The sequence below is a fragment of the Diplotaxodon limnothrissa genome, linkage group LG10 (assembly GCF_057381915.1).
Source record: "Diplotaxodon limnothrissa isolate DT_005_m linkage group LG10, D_limnothrissa_male_GT1.1, whole genome shotgun sequence".
Taxonomy (NCBI): Eukaryota; Metazoa; Chordata; class Actinopteri; order Cichliformes; family Cichlidae; genus Diplotaxodon; species Diplotaxodon limnothrissa.
In genome coordinates, this window is record NC_140605.1 from 18928096 (window position 1) to 18953399 (window position 25304).

Consider the following 25304-nt stretch of genomic DNA (forward strand, 5'->3'; position numbering starts at 1 on the left):
GTTTGTCTCTTTATGTCTGTCATCTTTATATCAAGAGACTAAAAATACAGCTGGAGACCTCAAACTGTTTCCTAACTCGGTTCAAGACAAATCAATCAATCACTGGGACATGTCCAATCTTTGTGAGTGTTAATAATCTTAATATCAGTGGTTTGCAAATGAACTGTTACCTCCTCATACATCATCAATCACAGTCTCTCACATCTTTTAAATACAACTGTACACCACAAATGCTGTTATCAAAAACTCAGTATTCTCTGTTATCATTTCAGTGGCCTAACTGTTTACAGTGAGCTAAACCAGTGGCTATTTAAGACAGAGCCATGGCTTTAAAATTGCAAAGAGAAAATCTTAAATGGAGAATTCTGCAGCTTTTAAAGCATTTATCAAATTTGATGTGTTATCCTGTACCTGCACCCTTTTTTTAAAAAAATGTCTTGATTTGAAATCTAAATGAATTTGGAAAATTCAAAGAGTGAGTTTTCTAGTTTGGCTAAAGACATCCCAATTTGACACCCACTAAAGTGTCTCCCCTGAGTCTTTATATTCCACAGCAGAGGCAACAGACCGAACTGTATGAACTGCCTTTTGATTGTCTCGTCTCTACAATGGACCTGCTGAAGCCAGCTACAGTGGTGGTAGGAGCTATTTAGTTTGTTGATTAAAAAGCAGAACTCATCAGAGAGCTGTATATTTTAAATTTAGTTTAAAATATCCAAACCCTGTTATTTAGTTTATCTCCTCGTTTCGATTATTTTACTAACTGCATTATTTTAAAAGAGCAGAGAAACACCAGGAGGCTCTCATATTTCATAGAGCCTGTTAAAGGACCAGCATGCATGAGGGGCCTATTTTTTCCAGAGTAATAGAACCCACAGGACAAACTATTTTTTTTTTGTTCTATTGTTTGCTTGCTCGCATTTGATAAATAACCCAGAAAACCTATAGAACAAGTTTGTAATAGACTTCTTTTGCCCAAGTACGATACCCACAGTGCATCAGTGCCTCTTAAGTTAGGTTTGACTTTGGGGCACAGTTCAGCCTGCAGCTGACTCGGGACATGGAGCTCAATTAATGCGATTACGAGACTTTTTTTGCTTCTCAGAAATATTAAACCAGAGCATCCATTCTGTTTAACTGTGAAATTTTAATTTCATGCTTTAAAGAGCACAAATTCAGGTGTGAAATGAGCTGATCTCTTACCTTTTTTTTCTTCTTTTTTTATTTAAGTTTCATCTTATTCGGTTTAGTCAGCATGCAAAATGATCATGTATTGATCTTGGCCTAAAGACTATTCACCCGTTTAAAAAGTACAAAAAAATGTACTCTTTTTTTTACCCCTTCAGGAACACATGTATGAGAAATATCTGCAGCAATTAAGCAATTTTCAACCACCAACATTGCAACGCTGGGAGATAGCATCTGCTGCATTCAGGGCACTCTGCGGTCGACTCCAATTTAAGAAGCAAATTTCTGCTGTGCCCAGCAGTGATTTTGATTAAAACAGAAAAGCAAATCCATTTGCGATGGCCCTCATACTCCTCCCCCCCATCCCAGCCTGCATCCTAACAAATGGTGAGACACAACCGTAAGCTTTCTCTTGTGTATTACACCATGCACACTCAATTATTCACCCCAGTCTATTTTTCTTTACAAAGTGTGAATTGTATTTATTTTTGGGGGGTTGAGAAACTGAACCAATTCAGAAACAAATGATGCAGACCTTCTCAAATGAAAATGATTAATGCGGAGAGGATAGTCAGCTGCTTCTTTGCATTAATCAGTTAATAAAGCACATTTCATAAAGGAAAAAACACGGACTGGTCTGTTAGTCATGTTGTTTTGGGTGGAAATAATCAAGGAGGCTTGATATTAAGACACAATTTCTGTTTACTTGTTTTTCAAACTGCGACACTGTCAAAAAGAGAAGCCACATGACAAACGACTGCAAACACGTGACATTTATTTCCAAGATGAAAATCCGTGTTACCAGTGGCTGATGAATCTTATTGATAGCTACTCAGACACATCTCGATGCCAATTTTAATCTAAGCTCTTTGGACGCTTGGCTTGTTTTATCAACACCTGCTTTATCAGTTCATAATCAGGCAGCATTATTCAGTGGAGATTTTCTATATTTATTGTGTGTAGGTGCGCAGTGTGTGATTTCAAGTGGGGGGATGAGTGCATTTGATGCTCGAATGTAACCTGAGAGAGGGCAGCAAAGAGCCATATGTTTGAACAGATTGATTTAACAGTTTCATGCTTTAATCAGAAGCTGTGTTGGATCGACTCAAAGACAAATCTGGTCCCCAGGACAACTGCAGCATCTGTTTGAAGAACACTGCTCTGACACAAGGTGCCTGATTAGCACAGATAAAGTCACCAGTCGCTTAATGAAGCACTTAACAGCATCCTTTGTAGATATTATTACCAATTCCAGTACGAACAAAAGTAACGCTGCACTGAGCATGTGCTGTTGGTCATATGGATTCTTTATTGTCATTTACAAAGATACAAAAGTCAGCTGACTCAGTTGTTTGCTGATCTTTCCTGGGATGTAGATGCTGTGTTGTGTGAATTCATTACTCTCTTACTCTCTCCTGATGTTACTCCAAACTTTTGAACACAGGGAACATGCGCACGTCATCAATGTGTTTAAATATACTCTCATGTGAGTCACTGTCAGTGGTGGGCCAGAAAATAAAAATGACACACGCTGAGGTGTTTCCTGGGTCTCGAGCGTTACATGAATCTGCCGCATGAGTCATTATGCCGATGTCGACGAGGAAAAGCAGCATCAGTCTCCTTGTCCTCCCACTCTGTCTCTTGGAATGAGGCGAAGCTCTGAGCCGTGCTTCAGAAACACATTCCCTGCAACACAAGGCAGAGCACTATATAAAGATCATGGTTCATAATCAGTGTGCTTTAATAAGGGGTTTTATTGTCACCAAAGCTGCCAACAACATGTCAACTCACCAGCTGGGAGAGAAACTTGACAAAAAAGCATGCAATCTCTGACTCAAAGTCTTGGATTCGATTACAACTTGCACACAGATTCAGTCTTCACACAGACGCTTCGAGCTGGAACGATCACTAAACTGACAGATGAAAAAAATCCTAGTGCCTAATTTTCAGCTCTTCAGTCAGCCTACATAAACCAATTATTAAAAAAAGAAAGAAATGGATGTTAACAAGAGCATGCATTTTAAGCAGTTCTTATTGGCATATGTGCACCTTTGCCATTTTCCAAAAGAAGTGTGATTTTAACCTTAGAAAGCATGTCGGGAAAAAAAAGAACTTGACAGATTGATTTCCACCATCTCAGTCCTGTAAACAGGAGGTGGAGTGGCTGCAGTGGGTGAAAAAAAGCCAATCGGACAGAGGTTTCTGAACTGCTGCTATTCTTGGCAGCACAGCGCATGAGTGTAATTCAGATAAAAAGCTGAATGCCCACCAATGTCCTTCCTCAGCAGAAGAGACCCAATGCATAAGGAGAAGTAGGCCAAACTTCTACAGTTCTGATCACATTCAACATATAATATAAATGTGACAAGATCTCCGAGTATGACCAGTGGTGATGAAGTCCTGCAATTCTTTGTAAAGAGACTGGCTGAATGATTAGTAAGATTTTCAATACTTGCTTATCAAGGTAGCACTGTGACATCTCTGCCCTCCCAAATTCACATCTAACTTGTAAGAGCCAAAACCAATCAACACTATTTTTTTTTTTTTTAAGTAAATCAAAGACAACCTCATTAAAAACAAATTTCAGCTACCAAACAAATGGAAGATTGTTCAGGTGGCTGCAGTAGACTCAGATCAGTTAGACAGAGAACATTAATATCAGGCTGCACTCTCTTTTGCCTGCAGAGCTGTCTTAATTCTTCCAAGTCATAGATTTAACAAGGTGCAAAAAACATTCCCTAGAAAATTTTGGTCCACCTTGACATGATGCTATCAGACAATTGTTGCAGATTGGTTGGTTCATAACTCTCCCATTCCATCACATCCCAAATATACTCTATTGGATTTAGATTTGGTGACTGATGAGGCCATTTAAGAACAGTCTACTCATTCGAATGTTCAAGAAACCAGCTGAGAGGATTGGAGCTTTGACATGACGTGTTATCCTGTAAAGTGTGCATGTTAGTCCCCATAGGGAAATAGTTCCTCTGCATTTAACCCATTCACCCAGTGAAGCAGTGGGCAGCCACCAGTGCAGCGCCCGGAGAGCAGTGTGTAGGGATGGTACCTTGGTCAGGGGTACCTCAGGGTAGCCGTTCAGTGGAGTTGAACCCCCGACCTTCCGATCATGGGGCCACCACTCTACCTACTGAGCTATCCCTGCCCCCTTCCTGCTGGAAGCAGCCATCAGAAGAACAATACACTGTGCTCATAAAGAGATCAGCAATGCTCAATAAGCAATGCTCAGTTGATACTAACAGCTCCAAAGTGTCCCAGGAAAATATCTCCCCACCAACACCAGCTTGAACCACTGAAAATATGCAGTGTGGATCCATACTTTCATATTTATGATACATTCTTACCCGGCCATCCGAATACTGCAGCAGAAATCAAGACTCACACCAGGCAATGCTTTTCTACATACCTTGGTTGTAACAAACCTTTACTTGAGATACTGTCGACTTCTTATCTGCTCAAAGCAGTCTGGCCATTCTCCTCTGACCTCCGGCATCAACAAAGCATTTTCACCCACACGTGAAATATCAAGTGATACTCAAAGCATTTCTTCTCCCTTTCAGACCATTCTCAGTAATCCCTAGGCTGTGTAGGAAAATCTCAGTAATCAGCAGTTCCTGAAATACTCAGATCAGCCCCTTCTGGGACCAACAACCATGCCCCAAAGTCACCTAAATCACTTTTCTTTTCCTGTTCCTGATGTTTGCTCAGCAGTTTGTCTTGATCATGTCTACATCCCTATAAGCACTGAGCTGCTGCCATGTAATTGGTTGATCAGAGATTTGCATTATTGGACAGATAAACAGTTAAACCTAACAAAGTGTCTGTTGGATGTATATTTGATGATGCTGTAGCTAATAAAGTTAAACACTTAATGTGCTCTATATGCAACTATTGTACTCATATTCTAAGGTAGCGCAGATTTGTGATGGGACTCTCATTGTCATGTTAGATTCAGGTGCATAATAGTTTGCAATAACTTGAGAACAAGGCAAGAAAACAGTTAATTTTATTTATTAATATGTAAAAACAGACTTAAATGACCCAAATTTAATTAGAAATGACTGATCACAAAGTGAGCAAGAAAATACAAGGTAATTCTTACTGTATATTCTTGCTCTCTTTCTGGAACCATGCACAGTTACATCCCATTGAGTATTAGCAGAAATACTGGTGGTGACCAGTGGTAGCCCCCAGGCTCCCAGTAGATGCACCTATGGTTTCAATTTCAAAATCCTATCTTGCCTTGTTCTCAAGTTATTGCATTTGCAAGGTTTTCAGAAAACGACCGCTGACCTTCAGGCCAATGTCACTGAGATTTGAACACGTCCGAGATATAAAGCATAATGATTCATACTTTGTTCAAGAACTGTATTAATTGCTTAGGCTATTTATGATTTGACAAAAGCAGTCTGACAAGTGTCAACAAGCTTAAAAGAAAGCCCAGAGGTCATTTGCATATTAATACAACAGATGGAGAACATGTGACCTTAAATCACCTTGAGGATCAAAGTATTTCTAATACTTAAAAAAAGAAAAGAAAAAAGAAAAACATACATAAGAACACAAGAACTCACCTGCAGTCTGAGCTGGGTTGATTCCTATTCCATCTGCAAAGCAAACATTAAAATGAGAATGTAAACACAAAATGCAGAAAATACAAGAAAAAAACTGTTATCCAAAAGACAAGCAAAGAAATAAGAAATAAAATGTATTCAATAACTGCTTCATTTGTAATAACAGTTCACTCAGCAGCACAACTGATAGCAAAGAGATCTATCTGGAACAATGACAGACGAGCCATTTTTCTTTTGATAAATTTAAAACTTATCTTTGAACGTATCATCACTTCAGTCATTTTAACACAAACCTTATCTTTATGTTATCTGTCAACACAATATGTCCCCAAGAAAGTAATCTTCCTGTGATTTAAAATACAATTAAGTTCACTAGTCTAACCCTGTCAGAACAGAGCAGAAGAAAACGACGTTGCCAGCAATCTGCTCTTCGATTGCTGGAGTACAATGAAAAAGCCAACAATTTTTCTCCTAACACCCATCAAGGCAATTTAGTGTCATTTGCTCTGGTAATTTCTAAGAGTGTGGCTATAAGATCAATAATGTGTTGTGTAACTGGAGGAATCCAGCTGAAAATTTAGGCTCAGATTATTTCAGACATCCATCTGTTCGGTATGTGTTCTGCCTTTTAGAAAAGAATCTGTTGACCTAACAACTTATTGCATGCCCGAGAAAGTACTTGCAGAGGTTCAATATTTTACCAGAAAATGTATTTTATTGATACTTTTCATATCTTTTCTTGTCTTTGAGAGTTGGCTGAAATGACAGCAGCACAAACATTTATCCAAGCATGCATTTTACTTGTCCTACTCACACTCTGTGGACAAACTGCTCACTGTCAAAATAAATACAAAGGTAAGTGGCACAGAAACTTGTGCAACTGGTTTGTCATGAATACTTGAACATGAAAAGACATTAAAAATAGCTTAGTGTTGTACTTTTCTCGTTCATCCAGCAAATCTGTTTTCCGGAGTCAGGCTAATGGTTCTGAATTTGAAATCATACTTGTATGTAATTTTAAACTTTTTTCCTGTAGTTATAGAACCATGTTTGTAGCATGACTTCACTGAATTCGAGGAACTGATGTTGGATTTTAATGTGACCTAGTTTTCAAAAAAAAAAAGTTGAACGTTTTCTTTTCTTTCGTATTCTTCACACGTGGTTGCAGTGCTTTACTGACAGAAAGTGTAGTTGGTTTGTTTGAAAGAACTAACTGTGGAAACTGTTGACAAAGTGTGAAATAAATAAATAAATGAAATAAATGAAATGAAACGTTGTTTCTTAAGGTTGAAACAAGTTTAAACGTTCAAAAAAGATCTAAGAATAAATTAAGAAATAGTTTTCAGTAATCACTACTTGAATTACTAGTATGTTAATATTCAAATAAAATAAAAATGCGGGTGTTTTCTCTATTGGTGCAGGGGTTTATTTGATTGAACAGTTTCTCTGTGTATAATTGTGCAAAAAATAAAATCATTGTTTAAATAAAAAAGGCTGATTTTCATTTCACTTCTAATGACTTCTTGTTTTAATATAATTTATATATTTACTTACCTACTGAATGCTTGCCTATTTTGGTAAACTGAAGTGCTAAAAAAAATAATCACGTTTCACCTAAATATGGAAGTAAAAATAAAAAATTTTAATTGCACTAATTTACAACTTTGAACTCTATTTCTGTTTTATACACACACTAATTAGATGAATCCCCTCTAAGGTGAAGCTTTAGACTGATTTACTTTATACAGATCACACAAAGGGTCTTAACACAAACTGGGAGAAGCTATGCAAAACTTCTGCTAGTGGAGGATGCAGGATTCAGTGTTACTGAGTCCTGATGGCCTAAAACTGATATGCTTTAAAAGTACCAAGTAAAACGAAGATTAATTTAGCAATGAAAACCTCAGAAAGTGGACTTAAATTCAACCTTTTTTATAAGGTGCTCGTGAAATTACAGACACCTCCCATTTACTGTCATAAGAAATACAGTCGGTGAAAAACTATTACAACAATGCAAAGTTTAGGAAATATTTTATACGGATCTGTCTTGGCTTAAAAATAGTCAAAATACTGACAGAACATTGTTTTTATTTATTGAATATATCTCAAATTATTTTTACTTAAACACTCAGCTACTTTATTAGTTACTCCTTACTGGTACCAGGTTGACGTTCAGTTTTATTTGCTGTGTTCTCCTGTTTTAAGCAAGAAGATTTATACACTGCTGTCACAAAAGGGAGGGTGTGATCAGCAACAATTACTCTGGTAAGCTGTGGCATTTAAACAATTTAAAGGGCCCAAAGCGTGCCAAGAAATTATGCCCCACACCATCACCACCACTAGCCTGAACCTTTGATATGAGGCAGGAAGCTTCAGTAATGTTTATACCAACTGCTGACTGCATCAATTTAACATTGCAGCAGAAATCCAAAATTGGAAGATCAGGTGTCATTCGTCCGTACAATTTTGTTGAGCTTGTGTGAACTGCTCAGCTTTTTTTTTTCCACAGCTGGTAGGAGTAACACCCAGTGTTGTCTTCTGCTCCTCTTAAGGATCAACTTGTCACACTTTCAGAGATGCTCTTCTGCACATCTTGGTTCTAACTAGAGATGGACCGATCCGATATTACGTATCGGTATCGGTCCGATACTGACCTAAATTACTGGATCGGATATCGGAGAAAAATAAAAAAAATGTAATCCGATCCATTAAATATCACGAAAGCACCTCACAAAACTTGCAACACGCCGTAACTCACCTCAGAACGTTAGCACGTCGGAGCAGTATGCATCACGTGATAGAGCGGCTGTGGCATGCGGGACCTGTCGGTGGTCTGGATAGCATTTGGAGCTTCACTAGCAACCCGGCATTTCATCTCCGACAAAGTTATCCCGAGAGAAGTAAAGCAAGTGTGTAAGTCCATCTCTGAATGTTTGTAAAGCATTCCTGCGTTAAGCTTAACAAGCGACTGCCTCTCCTGCTGCTACTTCAATCATGAAACTGCTTAACGATCAGCTGATCGGCTTTTCTGTCGTGAGTCCGTGTCTCTAGTTTGCTTTTGGCCCACTTTGCACCAGAAAGAGGAAACCAGCGGCTGAACAACAGAAGCACGTTTAAGCTTGATCAGCTGTTGTTAGAATTTATTTAATATTACTTTCTACTCGAGGATCTTTTTCTACGTAGCTGACGCTGGTAACTGTGCAGGGGCGGATCTAGCAAAGTTTAGCCAGGGGGGCCGATAGGGCATTAACAGGGAAAAGGGGGCACAAAGACATACTTTTCTTTCTTATTCTCATTTAAAATGTCAAGCTTTTAATAAATAATTATCTGACACCCAAAGTTTTAATTTGATGTAAAATGAATAGAAGTCAATTACTGTATATAGTAACTATTAAGTCTAATATATATACCCTAGTAAGCTATAGTACTTTTTCCTTTGGGAAGGTACCATCTGTGCAGTCTGCAATTTTGTTGAAGAAAGATGTTGAATCTATTTAATATTTCTTGAAAAATAATTGATTTCTGTGCATTTTTTTTCACACTGCATCAAATTAAGGTTGATTACGTCGATAAAGCATCATGAGGTGGAGCGTGAGGGGTGGTTCCCTATTTTTTATTTATTTATTTTTGTTGTTGCTGGGAGTTGGAACCCTATTAGTTAGGTTGCTTAATATTTATGCTAAGTACTCTTTAAAATACCAGAATAGGGAGGATGGTGTAGGTTTAAGTTTATTAGATTGATCAGTATTGCTGAACTATGAAATATTTTTTTTTTGCATACAGGTATAACAGAATAGCTTTAGTGTAGTTGTTGTTTTAAACTTGAGTATGAACTTATACAAAATGCAGCAAGATATTTAAAAAACAGTTTTGTTGATTAAAAAACACTATATCGGATTCATATCGGTATCGGCAGATATCCAAATTTATGATATCGGTATCGGTATCGGACATAAAAAAGTGGTATCGTGCCATCTCTAGTTCTAACAAGAGATTATTTGAGTTACTTTTGGTTTCCTATCAGCTAGTAGAAATCTTTTTCACCCAGAGACACCCCGCACCCAAATTCTGATCCTTATTTTGAACTTCAGCAGGTCCAGTCTTGACCATGACCACATGTCTAAATGTATGTTTGATGAGATATTCCCATTACATTATGTTTGCTTGCTTTTGGTGATCAATATATCATTATATGTGACTTGACAGTACTTCAAGCATCAGCTTATTTCCAGACCCGCTGTGTAGTTCAAAGACCACAGCAAGCACGCCTTCACTTGGATGCATCTTCCACACATCCTTCCAGCTTTTTGTTGACTTCAAACCTGCCTGTCAAAACACTTGGCTTGTAAAAGCACGAGACTCTCTGTAACCATAAAATGGTTCCTAATAACTCGAGTTCACTTGGAACATCAAATAAATAAATAAATAAATAAATAAAATTCTGTGTACTCACCATTTGTTATTATTGCACTGGTTGCTGACGGCACTTTAAACTGGAAGAGAAATTGAAGCAGATACCAATGTTAACATTAAAAGTGAATTTCTCAACAGAAGTTAGCATTTGACATTTCAGCAGCACTAATCCATTCTAGTTAAATAATCAGGGACATGTTGCTCCCATATTTCACTTGGCCTGAAGACAAAGTGTGAAACTAAAACTACCATGAAAGACAGCTTCATCTACTGAGTCAGCGTGCTGCCGTTCTCTGACTTTATTGGGTAACAATTTCAAAATAGAAGCGAGAGCTACTACACGATGTCTTCACTACCATAGTGAGTAAAACAAGCAAAAATGAAAAACTCTTTTGTTTTTGTCCTTTGTCTCCCAACTTTCACGCTTGTCAGACACACAAGTGTTTTGCGGTTTCACACAAAAATGCACCTGAGCACACGCACACATTCAAATAAACACTTTAGAGAGGGCCTGTGGGAAAGATAGCCACGCTTGAATTTCTGGATGAAAATCACTCAGCACGGTTACAATACATGTCCTACTTCAGTGTTCGGCAGAAGAGGATGTGGGCTGGTGGGGATTTGCTGCAAACGGGTGGAGGAAGCAGTCTGTCTCCAGGGAGATAAGGTTAGCAAAGTGCTGCTCACCAAACTACTGGCTTGTGTAGCACAAGCAGCACACATGAAACAGTTTGATCAGAGACAAATGGGAGGTGATGAGCTTTGTTTTTGTGGCAGAAAGAAAAAAAAAAAAACTCCTAAAGGATTAAATATAGCATATAAATGAGTTTGAACCACCCGCCTGGTTGGTTGGTTTATGATAAAATATTTAACATTATATCTGAAAGAAAATAAAATCATTTTATTCTGCCAGTTGAACCATAATAAAGAAAATGTAAAATATAAAGCTACTAACACAAAAGCAAAATCTGTGTTGATGAATAAATAAATGTAAGTGAACAAGGCAGCAATATGAAGCCACTCCAGGAAACTACTCCCATGGCTAAGTAATTCAAAGGCTAACTTTTGTGGGAAATCAATGGTGAAATCTTTGTCGTTCTACTTAACCATAACTGTATTCTCCTCACAGTCAATTAACTTCTAGCAGCACGTATGTTCATTGCATGCAAATTTGGGGATCACAATGTGAAAATTATGTTTCATTAGTTTCCTGGTTTGTAACAGAATAACATTAATACCCTGTCAACACACTGAAAAGGAGCACATCTGCAGCCGCAGCTTTACTCATTCATTAGGATGATTTAAGCCGCAGTACTGCTGCGTGTTTATGCACAGAAAAGGGAAGAAAATACACTTCAAAGGCTAAAGAGAGGCTTTCGGTGACAGCAGACGGCTCTATTGATTAAAATATAAGTGAACCCGTTGTGTCAGACTGAAAAACGTGGCTGAAAAACACATCCAGTGCCTGAAACACTTACTGCAACAAGACTTCATTTTAGTCTATTAAAAGGTACAATTGTTTATACTAGAATTTTGTAACTATAAATAGATAAATGTTGAATAAATGTTGCAAGGGTATGTCACAGTCAAAACCATCAAATATAAAACTGTTTTTAAATTAGCTGACATATATTTTCACATGTACCATAGATCTGTATTAAGCTGAACAGCATTACTGCGCAATGCAATTATTCCACCGTAGTCTTGCACAAAGAACAAGGAGAAACAGCTTACCTCCTCAGCTGCAAACTTCAAAACCGCTGTGAATGGTGTGCTCTCTGGGACACTTAGTCTGCAACAGACATATTAAATGGGATTTTAAAAATGCTCTAAAATAACATTTTTATTTTATAAAATGCCTACTATTTTACAGTCTTGTGAAGAAGAAGGTTTACACAGATCTATTAGAGGTGGGAATCACCATACATCCCACGATACGATATTATCACAATACTTAACGCACGATACAATATTATTGCAATTTTTAAAAATATTTTGCGATATTCAGATTCTGTACATAAAGGTAAACTTTGATATTAGATAAAATGAATATTGATAAAGTCTCCCACTCAGTCTTTCTCTCATTTCAGTCAGTTATATTGGTGACAAACTGAACGGTTTGTATTACAGTCTAGTCCAACTTAACTGAATGCAACCATCTGGTACAACTATAGCTATTCTGAACTAAGCAATTTATGAAAACTATGCAGGCCCTTCAGCAACTGAAGAATTTGAAATTAAATTAAAACAAAATATAATTTTACATTAAATAAAAAAAGTTTTAAACTTAATTAAAATAAAACATGTCTTAAATTAAAATAAGTAAACTGTCATGTTTATTGCTGCCAAAAAAAAAGTTAAAACACATTTGGACAGTGAAGGAATGTCAGGATTCTTGCTCAGAAAAAGGATCAACATGCTCTGAAGTCAGAGCACAAAAACCTTTTTTGTAACAAAATATCGATTTCTGCTGTCCCTGTCCGGTTGTTCAGTCTGACGTCACTAGCCGTGTCTGGGTCTAAACTCCGCTGCAGGTCCATATATCAAATGATCACTATGGCATTACTGAGAGTTGAAAAACTGTCTAAAGTCTTTCATCTTTAATAAAATGATCAGCGTTCTGCTCTACCAGGTGTAACAATTGAGTTTAACACCCAGGCATCCATGAAAACGGAATTTATGACATTTAACGGAGTTAGAAGTTAGCAGGGAGTTAGCTCGCTAGCTTCTATCTAAATACAATATAGCATGTCCTGACTGCGGGGTTTTGGAAACAAATTAAAACGTACAGCTCTGTTATCACTTCCAATATAAATGAAGACAGAAAACTAAACAGCAGTGACGTTTGTAGGGTTACTGAAGTTGGGCTAGCTGGTATATAATGATGTGCTACGTGACTGCTAGCGACACAGCTATGTTGGCATAATATAAACAAGCTAACTGTTTTTCCACTCGATAAAAGTTAGCGTGAGTGTTCTCGGTGGTCAGGAACAAATGTAATCGCATGGCAGGATGCTGTAAAAGGACCAAACTTCAGCCAGGAGAACAACTGAGATAATCCATCCACAATACGAGGTTAGTCATTCATATACTGCTGCATGGGCTGGGCTGTAGTTACATCCTAAGGTTTTAAAAACTGAGCTTAAATAAATGATTAGCGGTAATAAAAGCCGAGGGAGGTCAACAGTGATCACTGACTGTTTTAGGAGCTTTTTGAGATCAAATAGAAGAAAATACATAACATTAAACATGTTAACAACACAAAAGCCATATTAAACGCAGACTACTTTAGACCCGGAAGTAGGATTCGTCGCGTCATCACTGAACAACCGGGTATCGATACATTATTAGCAAACAAAATATCACGATACTACACAGTATCGATTTTTTCCCCCACCCCTAAGATCTATGTAGTCTTGTGAAGAACTAACTACATCCTTACTGCTAGCATAGGAATTAAGAGGGTAAAGAGCAACCAAGTGCTACAAATCAAAACTTATCAAATGTGAGCAGCTCTATAAAAGCACAAGGTGTGTGCTACCACAATCTTCCCAGGAGTGGACATCCCCACAAACTCAGACCATGCGAAGCTCAGAGAACTTGCCAAAAATATAAGAGCAACATCTAAGACTCTACAGGCCTAAACTAACATGTTAAATGTTAACATTCCTGACAATATGGTGGAAAAAATACAAAACGAGTACACAAAAAGTAACTGACTTGGGTTGCCAGGACAGAGGCTCTTCTCTCTAGAAAGAACATGGCAGCGAAGGTTTGCAAAGCGGTATCTGAACATACCACAAACCTTCTGGAACAATGTCCTTTAGTTAAGACCAAAGTGGAGATGTTGCCCATAATGCACAGCACCACGTTAGGCAAAAACCAAACACAGCATTTCAGCACAAACACCTCATACCAACTGTGAGTACAGAGGTGGTTTGCAGACACTGGACCTGGACACCTTGCAGTCATTGAACCAACCGTATTTTGTAAAACTAGTTTGTAAAAATATTCTAGACTCAATTGTGAGGCCAATTGTCTGACATCTAAAGCTCGGCTCAACTTGGGTCATGCATCAGGAGAATGATCCCAAGAACAGCAGCAAATCTACAACACAAAGGCTAAAAAGAAAAGAATACACGAGTTGCACTGGCCCAGTTAAAGTTCACACCTCAACATACTGGCCAGGGCTGGTCCTTAAGGGTGCATAAACAGTTACACATACAACACTGTCAGATGGATGCTTCTCAAATGAATTCTGCAGAGCAGTGCTCAGTGGGGACCAGAGATCTCCCAAGGGCAACCCAAAAACCACCAGACTCTTTAAACAGATGTGAGAGTTTTTTTTAAATAAATAAAAAATATTTTAAAAAAAAAATCAAGGCCAGAAATGCAATTGCCAAGTAAGGTGATGCAGTGGAGATGAGCTCTAGGAGGGTGAAAATCAATTGATGTACTCAGCACTGCAGTAAAAAGAGAAAGAAGCTAAGCTTAAGCTGAATCTTCAGCCTATTTGTGAGAGTGAAAACCTGGGAGATTATAAAGATGACCTTGTGTTAACTGAGAGCCAGTGGTAACCTTTTTTGAATGTCTGACAGGGCTAATGCGATACCTCATTATCATCACCATCCCTCTGCTCAAGCCATAACATTATTAGCTCCAGCAAGGTTTTCTCTGACCTCATTAAAGAAAAGACGCTCTGTCAACATGTTAAAGTAACAACAGTCTCCAGTATTTTACATCTAATTATTTGAACCTACTCATTTGAACCTTTGTTGGAAATTATGACCATGCATTATGTGACAAAAATACCATGAAAACAAAACACTCTGCAACTGCATCTTGTTTACACCTCAATTCTACAAAGGGCACATCTCTTGAAAACCTTGTGTGAAACCTTAAAATAAGACATTTGGGATTTTTTTTATTCTTAGCCTCACTATTTGTATATTTTTTCACTAGATTGACCATCAAAGAAAATTCAACTTATATATTAATCAACTTTTTGCAGCTTAATACTAGGGTTTAGCTGGGTTTCCAACCAGAAAGGACAATCTTTAATTGACATAAATTCTAATCTTGCTTTCAAACTTTGCTTTGTAATAATATAGTTAAAATATAGGGATGTCATTTGGTGCTGCTTAAAAAATGATTGTCATAGAACATGATTTTAAGATTTAAGATGTTTTGATTGTATATGTTTTTTAAGAAGTTAGCACACATTGTTTTGCTACTAACGTCAAATTAGTCCATAAAAGGTCAAAAGCTCAACAATTTAAGTGCTTTGAGACAATGTGATAGCAGGAATGTTACGCCCATACACACAAAACCAGATGACATAATCCAGTATGTAAAAAACAAAGCCATTATACTTTTTGTTAATCTAAAAGGGAGAAAACAGTGAGACATCATTTATGTAAGGTGGCACACACTGCTTAAATTAACTACATGTTGACCAATCATGGCTTACATTTTAGTTACTTTTAGTTTTAGTTAAATAAAGAAAATGTAAAATTTTTTATTCATGTAGAAAAAAATGGTTTTATTTAGGGGTTAAAGTGAGATTCGACAGGGGGAGTGCAGCATGGGGATAAGAATGACTTAGAATTAAGTCACATAATGATTTGTTTGTGAGCTCCAGTAGATTTTTCTTTGTGTATACACTTTGATCAAATGACCTGTGCTGCTACTCTATGTTCTGCTCTAGTTATATGGCTGATTGCTAACTCCTAGACACAAAGCTAATAGGTAATAGGTAAAATCCAGCAAGTGAATCCCCTTAAATATGAATTGATGTTTGCTACCCTTGATGTAACCTAGTAACAGTACTCAGGAAGCAACCAGCCCAACACATTGCATCATTCTAAATTCTATCTCAATATTGCACAATAATCAGTTTACCCTGCACTAAACTGCCTGGTATTTTATGCAACCTTTGAATAACATAAATTTAATACACTTTTTTAGTTTTGCAAGCTATTTCATGAAAGCATTGATTCAGAAAAACATTATTTATATCTTCAATATCTCATTTCAAAAATTATTAGAAATAAATTACATGTAAGATTTAAATTTCCAGTCTATAAAGTTTCCCTGTTAAGCGGTGCTTACCTTTAAAAATAAAATGTTCTAATTTAAAAATAATCTAATTACCGGTACTCATTAGATCAAGGTGCTACAAAGCTATTCAGCTCCACTTTATTCCCTTGTTTCATTCATGGGAATACATTCATAATAAGCTATTTAATCATCTATTTAAATAAGACCTGAACAAGATTTTTTCTGGTCTTTTAGTGTTCATTCTACCACTTTATATTGCACTAAAAAAAAAACCCAAACAAACAAAGATGACACAAATCAGCTGCAGAAATGGCAAAAATGGATTCAACTATGATTTCTGCATAAAATCCATGAAGGATTTCAGGTAATTTGTCAGAAACCTGAAGTTCAAGCAGAAATGGAAATGGATCTGTTTAATATGCCAAAGTGTTGCTCAAACAGAAGAACCAGAGTATTAGAAAAAAATATTGAAAACCTAGATTTGAATACTTTGTTCAAGAATACCACTTAAAATGTTAAACTCTGTATCAAAAGCTATTGAATATTCAACAATATCATCAAATTATGAAACTTATACTAATAATACTATAAAAAAATAGATTCACTAAACTTACTTTTTCTAGATTAAAAAAAGACTTTCTCATACTCTGAATTAGCATTCTATTTTTTTAAACATGCCTGTGCTTGACTATGACAAAGACTTGGATTATAAAAAGCACACTGTGCCTTTAAGCAATGCAAAGTCAAACACCACAGCCATAACAGTCTGTCTGAGGGCTTAATGTTAAAAGGTCTGCTTTACATTTACCCTTGGCTGCTATGATTCCTGTTTCTGCTCGTCCTGTCCATGTTCTGATGTCTTTTTATCCTGCATATAGCAGGGACATCAATGCCATTTTAAAATGTGGGGCCCCAAACAGCCAACTTTTATTCAGTCTTTATTCATTCAGATCATTTTTAAAACTATAGACTCATTGTAAATACTGGAAAACCAGAAACCTTTCTGTCATTTAATCATTTATCTATTACTTTACTACTTTGATGTAGTACGAATGGCGGTCATTAATAGGAAACGCTGTAAAACTTATAGAAATACAGTTAAAAGTTTAAAATCAATTTAATAATATTTTTATGACTCTGGCTGTTTGTCAGGATTCACATATATTATACAAATTACTTTAATGAGTGCCATTTCCATTGATCACGACGTAAAGATGGTCAGGTTAATTCATAACAGACCTCATAAAATGCTGTGAAGCCACACTACAGAAAACGGAAGCCGACTGTGATTACAGTGTCAGCATCGGCACTAGCAGATGTTCACTCATTGCCCACGTGTTACGTTGCTTAATAAAAAACTACAAACACAAAATATCTGCAGTAGCCGTGAAATGTTAACTAAACGTTAAATAAAGTCGAAAATGTAGCTGGCTGACATATTAAAGCGGTGACTGCTGAGTTGTCAGTGTACTCACACTTTGTATGGTAGCCGGGGGTCCGACGTCAGGGTGATTTTAAACGTTACTTTAGACCTAATGAAGAACACACCATTACTGTTGTTAACAGACGGATACACGTGAATGCATGTGAAATATGTCCATGTCAAAATTTCACGAAAGTCCAAAAACTCACATCTTTATGGGCGAGGCGACTCCGCTTGATATCTGTTTATACAAACCCGGAAGTCAGAAGGACCCTCACGTACACGTCATCCATCTGGTGCCAAGTTTGAGAAGTAAATGTACCTATTTTAAAGTTTAATAGTTAGGTAAGTTTTTTTTCATAAATGACTAAATTTTTTCAGTTAAATTGCGTATTATTATTAAAACATAATCCATTTTATGTCCTATTAACGGACAGGCATTCATAGCAAATAGCTAACCTTTACCGTAAAGGCTGTAAACAAGACGCAGTTACTTCTGTGAGGCGCACTGACATCTTTCAGCACTGTTGTTCAACTCAATCCAGGTTCTTGACGTTAAACAAACATAACCCTCATTCAGATTGGAAATTTTCTACTTGACATGATGTTGTTGGGAAGAATTTAAGAATTAAAAAGAAAATTATTAAATCCAGATTTCCTTCACGTTTGTTTTAATGGCAGCCAGTAGAACCTACAGGTAGCTCAGTGTTCTGACTGATGCTGTGTATCTATATTGCAGTATGTTGTATATTTTCAGTCACTGTAAGACAGGATGATGAGACACCAGCCTAAGCCCAACCTGGACACAGATAAATCGACACCAACCACCAGGAACATGCCAGTGGTGCTTCTTTCTGTGAAAATAGATAGGGGGAGATATAGTAGATAGAGAGTTAATCAATAGACCTTTAATTTTAATTAGTTTGTTGCATGTATATAATTTAACATTTACAGATATCTGAGGTTTGTCATACTCTGTACACCTTCCCACTGTGCTTTGGGGATTTTCTCCCCCTAATTTTAACAATTTGATATATAGCTTTGGTGGATTAGAAAAAAGCTTTCCAAACTATGAACAGTCTGTACCAGTTAGAACGACCGTCTCCCACAGAAAACACTGTTGCTCAATTGTTTCATATGTAGTCCTGCCCTTTCTTCTGTTACTTATCTGCACCACTGTCATAATGCCCGCCTAGTGGTTGGTTTGGCAGAGCCTCAAACAAAGAAAACGGCTTCATGTCCCGATGCAGCCAGCTGCCAGAAAGCCAGAGCTGCTTTCACTAAATCTGTCTCTAAAGTGTAAAAGCTATGAGCAAAGCACAGGAACTGTTTGGCTGTAAGAGTGAATCTAAGAATCTTCATGCATTCCAGCAGAACCTCTGGATTGCTTTTATTTTTCATGAAAATGTCCCCACTACAATGGCAAAATCTCAACATATGTTTTGTGTTAGAACCACTAACACAATGTATGGTAAATGTGCCTTACACCTTATTTCCTACTTCTTTTTGTGACATTAAAATACAGCCCGATAATACTTTTGAATTTTATTCCCAATAATATAAGAGTTTCTATTGTCAAATAACATACAAATATAAAATAGTAGCACATAGCACTTTTGGACTAATGTAAACCAGCTTTCGTCTTAAGTCACTTTCCGACCTGTTGCTCTGAATTAGTAAAGTTCCTAATGAGTCTAACAAAATAAATCCACATTCAAAGACTACAATTACAGCTGATTTTACATGCAAAATATGCTAAAAGAAAGGTAGAAGTGACTTAACGTGTCTTCAGTGTGGTTAAAGCAAAAGGTGGTTGTTAGCAGTAAATAACCTTTTCTTTTCTTTTCTTTTCTTTTCTTAGCCTCTTTCCTGGCACTACTGATACAGTAGTAAGAAAAAGTAGGTGATACACTGTAAGCAGTGAAATGATAACCAGCAAAAAAGATGGTAACAGACTCAATGACTCAGCGTTCCAGTGCAGACACTCAGGCAAACACCTCTGGGATTCAGTGACGAGATTTTCACAGGAAAATGTAGGGAAAAAAAGAAGTTTACTAAAAAGAAAAAACCTCACAAAGGATTAAAACTTTCATAGTAATGTATCATGGAATATAGAGGAGTGTGGCATGTGAGGAAATGAGAAACGACACAAGGATACCCGAAAAGGAAAACCCCACATAAAGCACGAGTTGCCAAAATAGCTTCAGAGCTCCTTGGCATTGATTTGTACAAGTCTATGCTGGAGGGAAAAACACAATTCTTCCAAATGATCTTCCTTAACTTGGTGTTTTAATAATGCAGAGCTGTGCCTACCCATATGGAAAAGAAATAGTAAAAACATACAGTGGGGCAAAAAAGTATTTAGTCAGCCACCGATTGTGCAAGTTCCCCCACTTAAAATGATGACAGAGGTCAGTAATTTGCACCAGAGGTACACTTCAACTGTGAGAGACAGAATGTGAAAAAAAAATCCATGAATCCACATGGTAGGATTTGTAAAGAATTTATTCGTAAATTAGGGTGGAAAATAAGTATTTGGTCACCTCAAACAAGGAAAATCTCTGGCTCTCACAGACCTGTAACGTCCTCTGTAAGAAGCTTTTCTGTCCCCCACTCGTTACCTGTATGAATGGCACCTGTTTGAACTCATCATCTGTATAAAAGACACCTGTCCACAGCCTCAAACAGTCAGACTCCAAACGCCGCCATGGCCAAGACCAAAGAGCTTTCGAAGGACACCAGGAAAAGTATTGTAGACCTGCACCAGACTGGGAAGAGTGAATCTACAATAGGCAAGCAGCTTGGTGTGAAAAAATCAACTGTGGGAGCAATCATCAGAAAATGGAAGACATACAAGACCACTGATAATCTCCCTCGATCTGGGGCTCCACGCAAGATCTCATCCCGTGGGGTCAAAATGATCATGAGAACGGTGAGCAAAGATCCCAGAACCACACGGGGGGACCTGGTGAATGACCTGCAGAGAGCTGGGACCAAAGTAACAAAGGTCACCATCAGTAACACACTACAACGGCAGGGAATCAAATCCCGCAGTGCCAGACGTGTTCCGCTGCTGAAGCCAGTGCATGTCCAGGCCCGTCTGAAGTTTGCCAGAGAGCACATGGATGATACAGCAGAGGATTGGGAGAATGTCATGTGGTCAGATGAAACCAAAGTAGAACTTTTTGGTATAAACTCAACTCATCGTGTTTGGAGGAAGAAGAATACTGAGTTGCATCCCAAGAACACCATACCTACTGTGAAGCATGGGGGTGGAAACATCATGCTATGGGGCTGTTTTTCTGCCAAGGGGACAGGACGACTGATCCGTGTTAAGGACAGAATGAATGGGGCCATGTATCGTGAGATTTTGAGCCAAAACCTCCTTCCATCAGTGAGAACTTTGAAGATGAAACGAGGCTGGGTCTTCCAACATGACAATGATCCAAAACACACCGCCCGGGCAACAAAGGAGTGGCTCCGTAAGAAGCATTTGAAAGTCCTGGAGTGGCCTAGCCAGTCTCCAGACCTCAACCCCATAGCAAAACATCACTGCTCTCGAGAAGATCTGCATGGAGGAATGGGCCAAAATACCAGCTACTGTGTGTGCAAACCTGGTAAAGACCTATAGTAAACGTTTGACCTCTGTTATTGCCAACAAAGGTTATGTTACAAAGTATTGAGTTGTATTTTTGTTATTGACCAAATACTTATTTTCCACCCTGATTTACGAATAAATTCTTTACAAATCCTACCATGTGGATTCATGGATTTTTTTTTTTTTTCACATTCTGTCTCTCACAGTTGAAGTGTACCTCTGGTGCAAATTACTGACCTCTGTCATCATTTTAAGTGGGGGAACTTGCACAATCGGTGGCTGACTAAATACTTTTTTGCCCCACTGTATATGATTTACTCATGAAAGTGGCCACTTTCATGAGTAAATCAAATCATATAAGGCTTACATGATTTACTCTTGAAAGTGGCCATTTTCTCATTACTTTTATATATTTTTTTAGAGAGTATACAAAACATACAAGTTTCATTATATAATTTTTCAAGGGATCTTATATGTGTTTTCACTCTTGTATGCTTTTCATACAAGTTTCATACAAGACAGATAAAAACTTTATAAGATTTATATATATCTTTTCCATATGGGTAGTATGTTAATCTTCCATCTCCCATAGGCTTGTAAATTGGTTGAGATCCAGTGACTGTGAAGAACACAGACTATAATTCTGTGTTTTTCAAAAATGTCAGTGATCTCTTGTGATGGTGGCATTGTCATTGTGGAAGAGACCACTACTATCAGCACTGAAGTATGTCATCATAGAATAGAAATGGACACTCAGAACAACTCTGTATTGATTTGCAGTGAACCTTCCCTCAATGAGGCCAAAGATGATTATACAATAAGAGCAAAATGGCACTCAGAGCATACTGGTCACTTAAGTTCAAGTTTTTTTGCAGAATCTTTTGTGCAGGACATTTGTACTGATGACGTATAATGAATATACACTGAATGCAGTTTTCAGTAATTGACAGCCCCCCCAAAAAGAGACAGAGACTTAATTCAGCATATTCAGGGCAGTTTTAATGAACTAGTCACATTGAAGTTCCTGTCTTGAGCTCATTCTCTTTGATCATAAATAGAAATGTAAGGCAAGGCAAGGCAAGGCAAGTTTATTTGTATAGCACAATTCAACAACAAGGTGATTCAAAGTGCTTTACAGAGACATTAGAAACAAGAACAAATAAAAAGCATGATTTAAAATTGAATAAAACAAGCAAATAAACTAACTAACTAATTAACAAACAAACAAACAACAGTATATAAAATCAAAACAGATAAAATCAGAACAGTAGATAAAATCAGTAGTTAAATGTAAGTTTTGAAATTTAAGCTTAAAGTGTGGATTTGGTGCTTTATTCAAATGCAGCTGAGAACAGGTGAGTCTTCAACCTGGATTTAAATAAACTGAGTGTTTCAGCTGATCTGAGGCTTTCTGGGAGTTTGTTCCAGATATAAGGAGCATAAAAGCTGAATGCAGCTTCTCCGTGTCTGGTTCTGACTCTGGGAACTGATAAAAGACCGGATCCAGATGACCTGAGGGATCTGGATGGTTCATACTGGGTCAGGAGGTCATTGATGTATTTTGGTCCTAAACCATTCAGAGCTTTATAGGCCAGCATCAGAACTTTAAAGTCTATCCTCTGACGGATAGGCAGCCAGTGTAAGGACCTCAGAGCTGGACTGATGTGGTCCACTTTTTTGGTCTTAGTGAGGACTCGAGCAGCAGAGTTCTGAATGAGCTGTAGTTGTCTGACTGATTTTTTAGGTAGACCTGTAAAGATGCTGTTACAGTAATCAAGCCTACTAAAGATGAATGCATGGACTAGTTTTTCCAGGTCCTGTTGAGACATCAGATCTTTTATCCTTGATATATTCTTGAGGTGATAGTAAGCTGACTTTGTTATTGTCTTAATGTGTTTTTCTAAGTTTAGGTCTGCATCCATCACTACACCCAAATTTCTCGCCTGGTTTGTGGTTTTTAGATGTATAGATTGAAGTTCTCTGGTGACCTGTAATCGTTTTTCTTTGGCGCCAAAGACTATTACCTCAGTTTTGTTTTTGTTTAGCTGGAGAAAATTGTGGCACAACCAGTCATTGATTTCCTCAATGCATTTACCAAGAGCCTGTACAGGGCCTCGGTCTCCTGGTGACATTGTGATATATATTTGTGTGTCATCTGCATAGCTGTGATAGTTTATTTTGTTGTTGTTTATAATCTGTGCCAGTGGGAGCATGTAGATGTTAAACAGAAGGGGTCCCAAGATGGAACCTTGGGGAACTCCACATGTGATACTTGTCTGCTCAGATGTGAAGTTACCTATTGATACAAAGTATTTCCTGTTTTCTACGTATGTTTTGAACCAGTTTAGTACAGTTCCTGAAAGACCTGTCCAGTTCTCCAGTCGTTTGAGTAATATGTTGTGGTCAACTGTATCAAATGCTGCACTGAGATCCAGTAAAACTAGGACTGACATTTTTCCACTGTCTGTATTCAGACATATGTCATTAAACACTTTTGTCAGAGCGGTTTCAGTGCTGTGGTTCTGTCTAAAACCTGACTGGAAGGCATCGTAGCAATTATTCTGTTTTAAGAAGTAACTGAGCTGTTGGGAAACTGCTTTTTCAATGATCTTACTTAAAAACGGGAGATTTGAGATCGGCCTGTAGTTGTTCATTTGTGTCTTGTCAAGATTGTCCTTTTTCAGTATAGGTTTGATTACAGCAGTTTTTAGTGATTCTGGAAACACACCTGATAATAAAGAAAAGTTGACGATCTGTAACAGGTCTGACTCTAAAGTCTTTGAGACCTTTTTGAAAAAACTTGTTGGCAGGACATCTAAACAGCAGGAGGAGGAGTTCAGTTGACCTAAGATGTCCTCCAGGTCTTTGCTGTTAATAGGTTGAAACTGTTTCATGGTGTTTAAACAGTTTTTTTGGTGGACACAGTACATATCCTGGATCTGCTGTTGATGTACCAATTGCTTGTCTAATTTTTTGGATTTTTTCAGTGAAGAATTTGGCAAAGTCATTGCAGGCCATGGTCGAATGAAGTTCAGCTGCTACTGACGCAGGAGGGTTTGTTAGCCTGTCAACTGTAGAAAATAAGACCCGAGCATTATGGCTGTTTTTAGTGATGATGTCAGAGAAGTAGGACCTCCTTGCATTCCTCAGTTGTAAATTATAATTGTGAAGTTTCTCTTTATAAATGTCATAATGAACCTGGAGGTTTGTTTTTCTCCATCTGCGCTCAGCTTTCCTACACTCTCTTTTTTCATTTTTCACCAGTGTGGAGTTTCTCCATGGAGACTTTTTCCTTCCAGAGATAACCTTCACTTTAATGGGAGCAATAGTGTCCATTACATTTAACATGTTAGCATTGAAGCTATTGACGAGCTCATTGACTGACCCTCTGGGCAGGTCAGGTGTTAATGGGAAGACCTGGTTAAAAATTGCACTACTGTGTTCAGTTATACACCGTTTTGTGATCACTGTTGTTGATATATTTATGTGGGCTGAGATTTTACTTTCAAAGAAAACACAGTAATGATCAGACACGCCCACATCAGACACAGTAACCTTTGAAATGCTCAGGCCTTTGGAGATCAGTAGGTCAAGAGTGTGTCCTCTATTATGTGTGGCCTCTGTTACATGCTGAGTCAGCCCAAAGTTGCCCAGAGTGTTACTCAGGTCTTTAGTCCCTTTGTCCTGAGGGTTGTCCACATGAATGTTAAAATCCCCAGCAATAATTACACAGTCAAAATCAACACAGATCACAGACAGCAGTTCACTGAGGTCATTAAAAAAGTCTGTGCAGTATTTGGGAGGCCTGTAAACATTAAGAAACACAACTTTGGATGGGGCCTTCAGCTGTAAAGCCACATATTCAAAAGACTGAAAACTTCCAGGAGATAGCTGCTTACATTGAAATGATTCATTAAATAAGACAGCAACCCCTCCTCCTCTCCTGCTCGCCCTGACCTCACTGATAAAACTGTAGTTAGGAGGGGTCGTCTCGATGAGAACAGCTCCACTGTTACTTTGGTCCAACCAA

General features: G+C 37.7%; 1 protein-coding gene across 1 annotated transcript; it reads right to left on the reverse strand.

The window, feature by feature from the left end:
- Positions 1-1894: 1894 nt before the first annotated feature.
- ufm1 (ubiquitin-fold modifier 1) lies at positions 1895-17931 on the reverse strand. Its single transcript, XM_085363818.1, has 6 exons — positions 17886-17931; positions 17729-17785; positions 11928-11985; positions 10234-10273; positions 5781-5813; positions 1895-2874 (listed from the first exon to the last, which is right to left on the reverse strand). Coding segments are annotated over exons 1-6 (264 nt in total). The 5' UTR covers positions 17888-17931; the 3' UTR covers positions 1895-2800.
- Between the last annotated feature and the right edge of the window lie 7373 nt (positions 17932-25304).

Excerpts from the sequence above, each read along its gene's own strand:
- ufm1 (XM_085363818.1), bottom strand. Across the intron at positions 11,986-17,728 it reads CCCCGGCTACCATACAAAGT|ACTAAGTGTCCCAGAGAGCA; the intron begins GTGAGTACACTG and ends TGTCTGTTGCAG. Across the intron at positions 2,875-5,780 it reads CAACCCAGCTCAGACTGCAG|GGAATGTGTTTCTGAAGCAC; the intron begins GTGAGTTCTTGT and ends CTTGTGTTGCAG.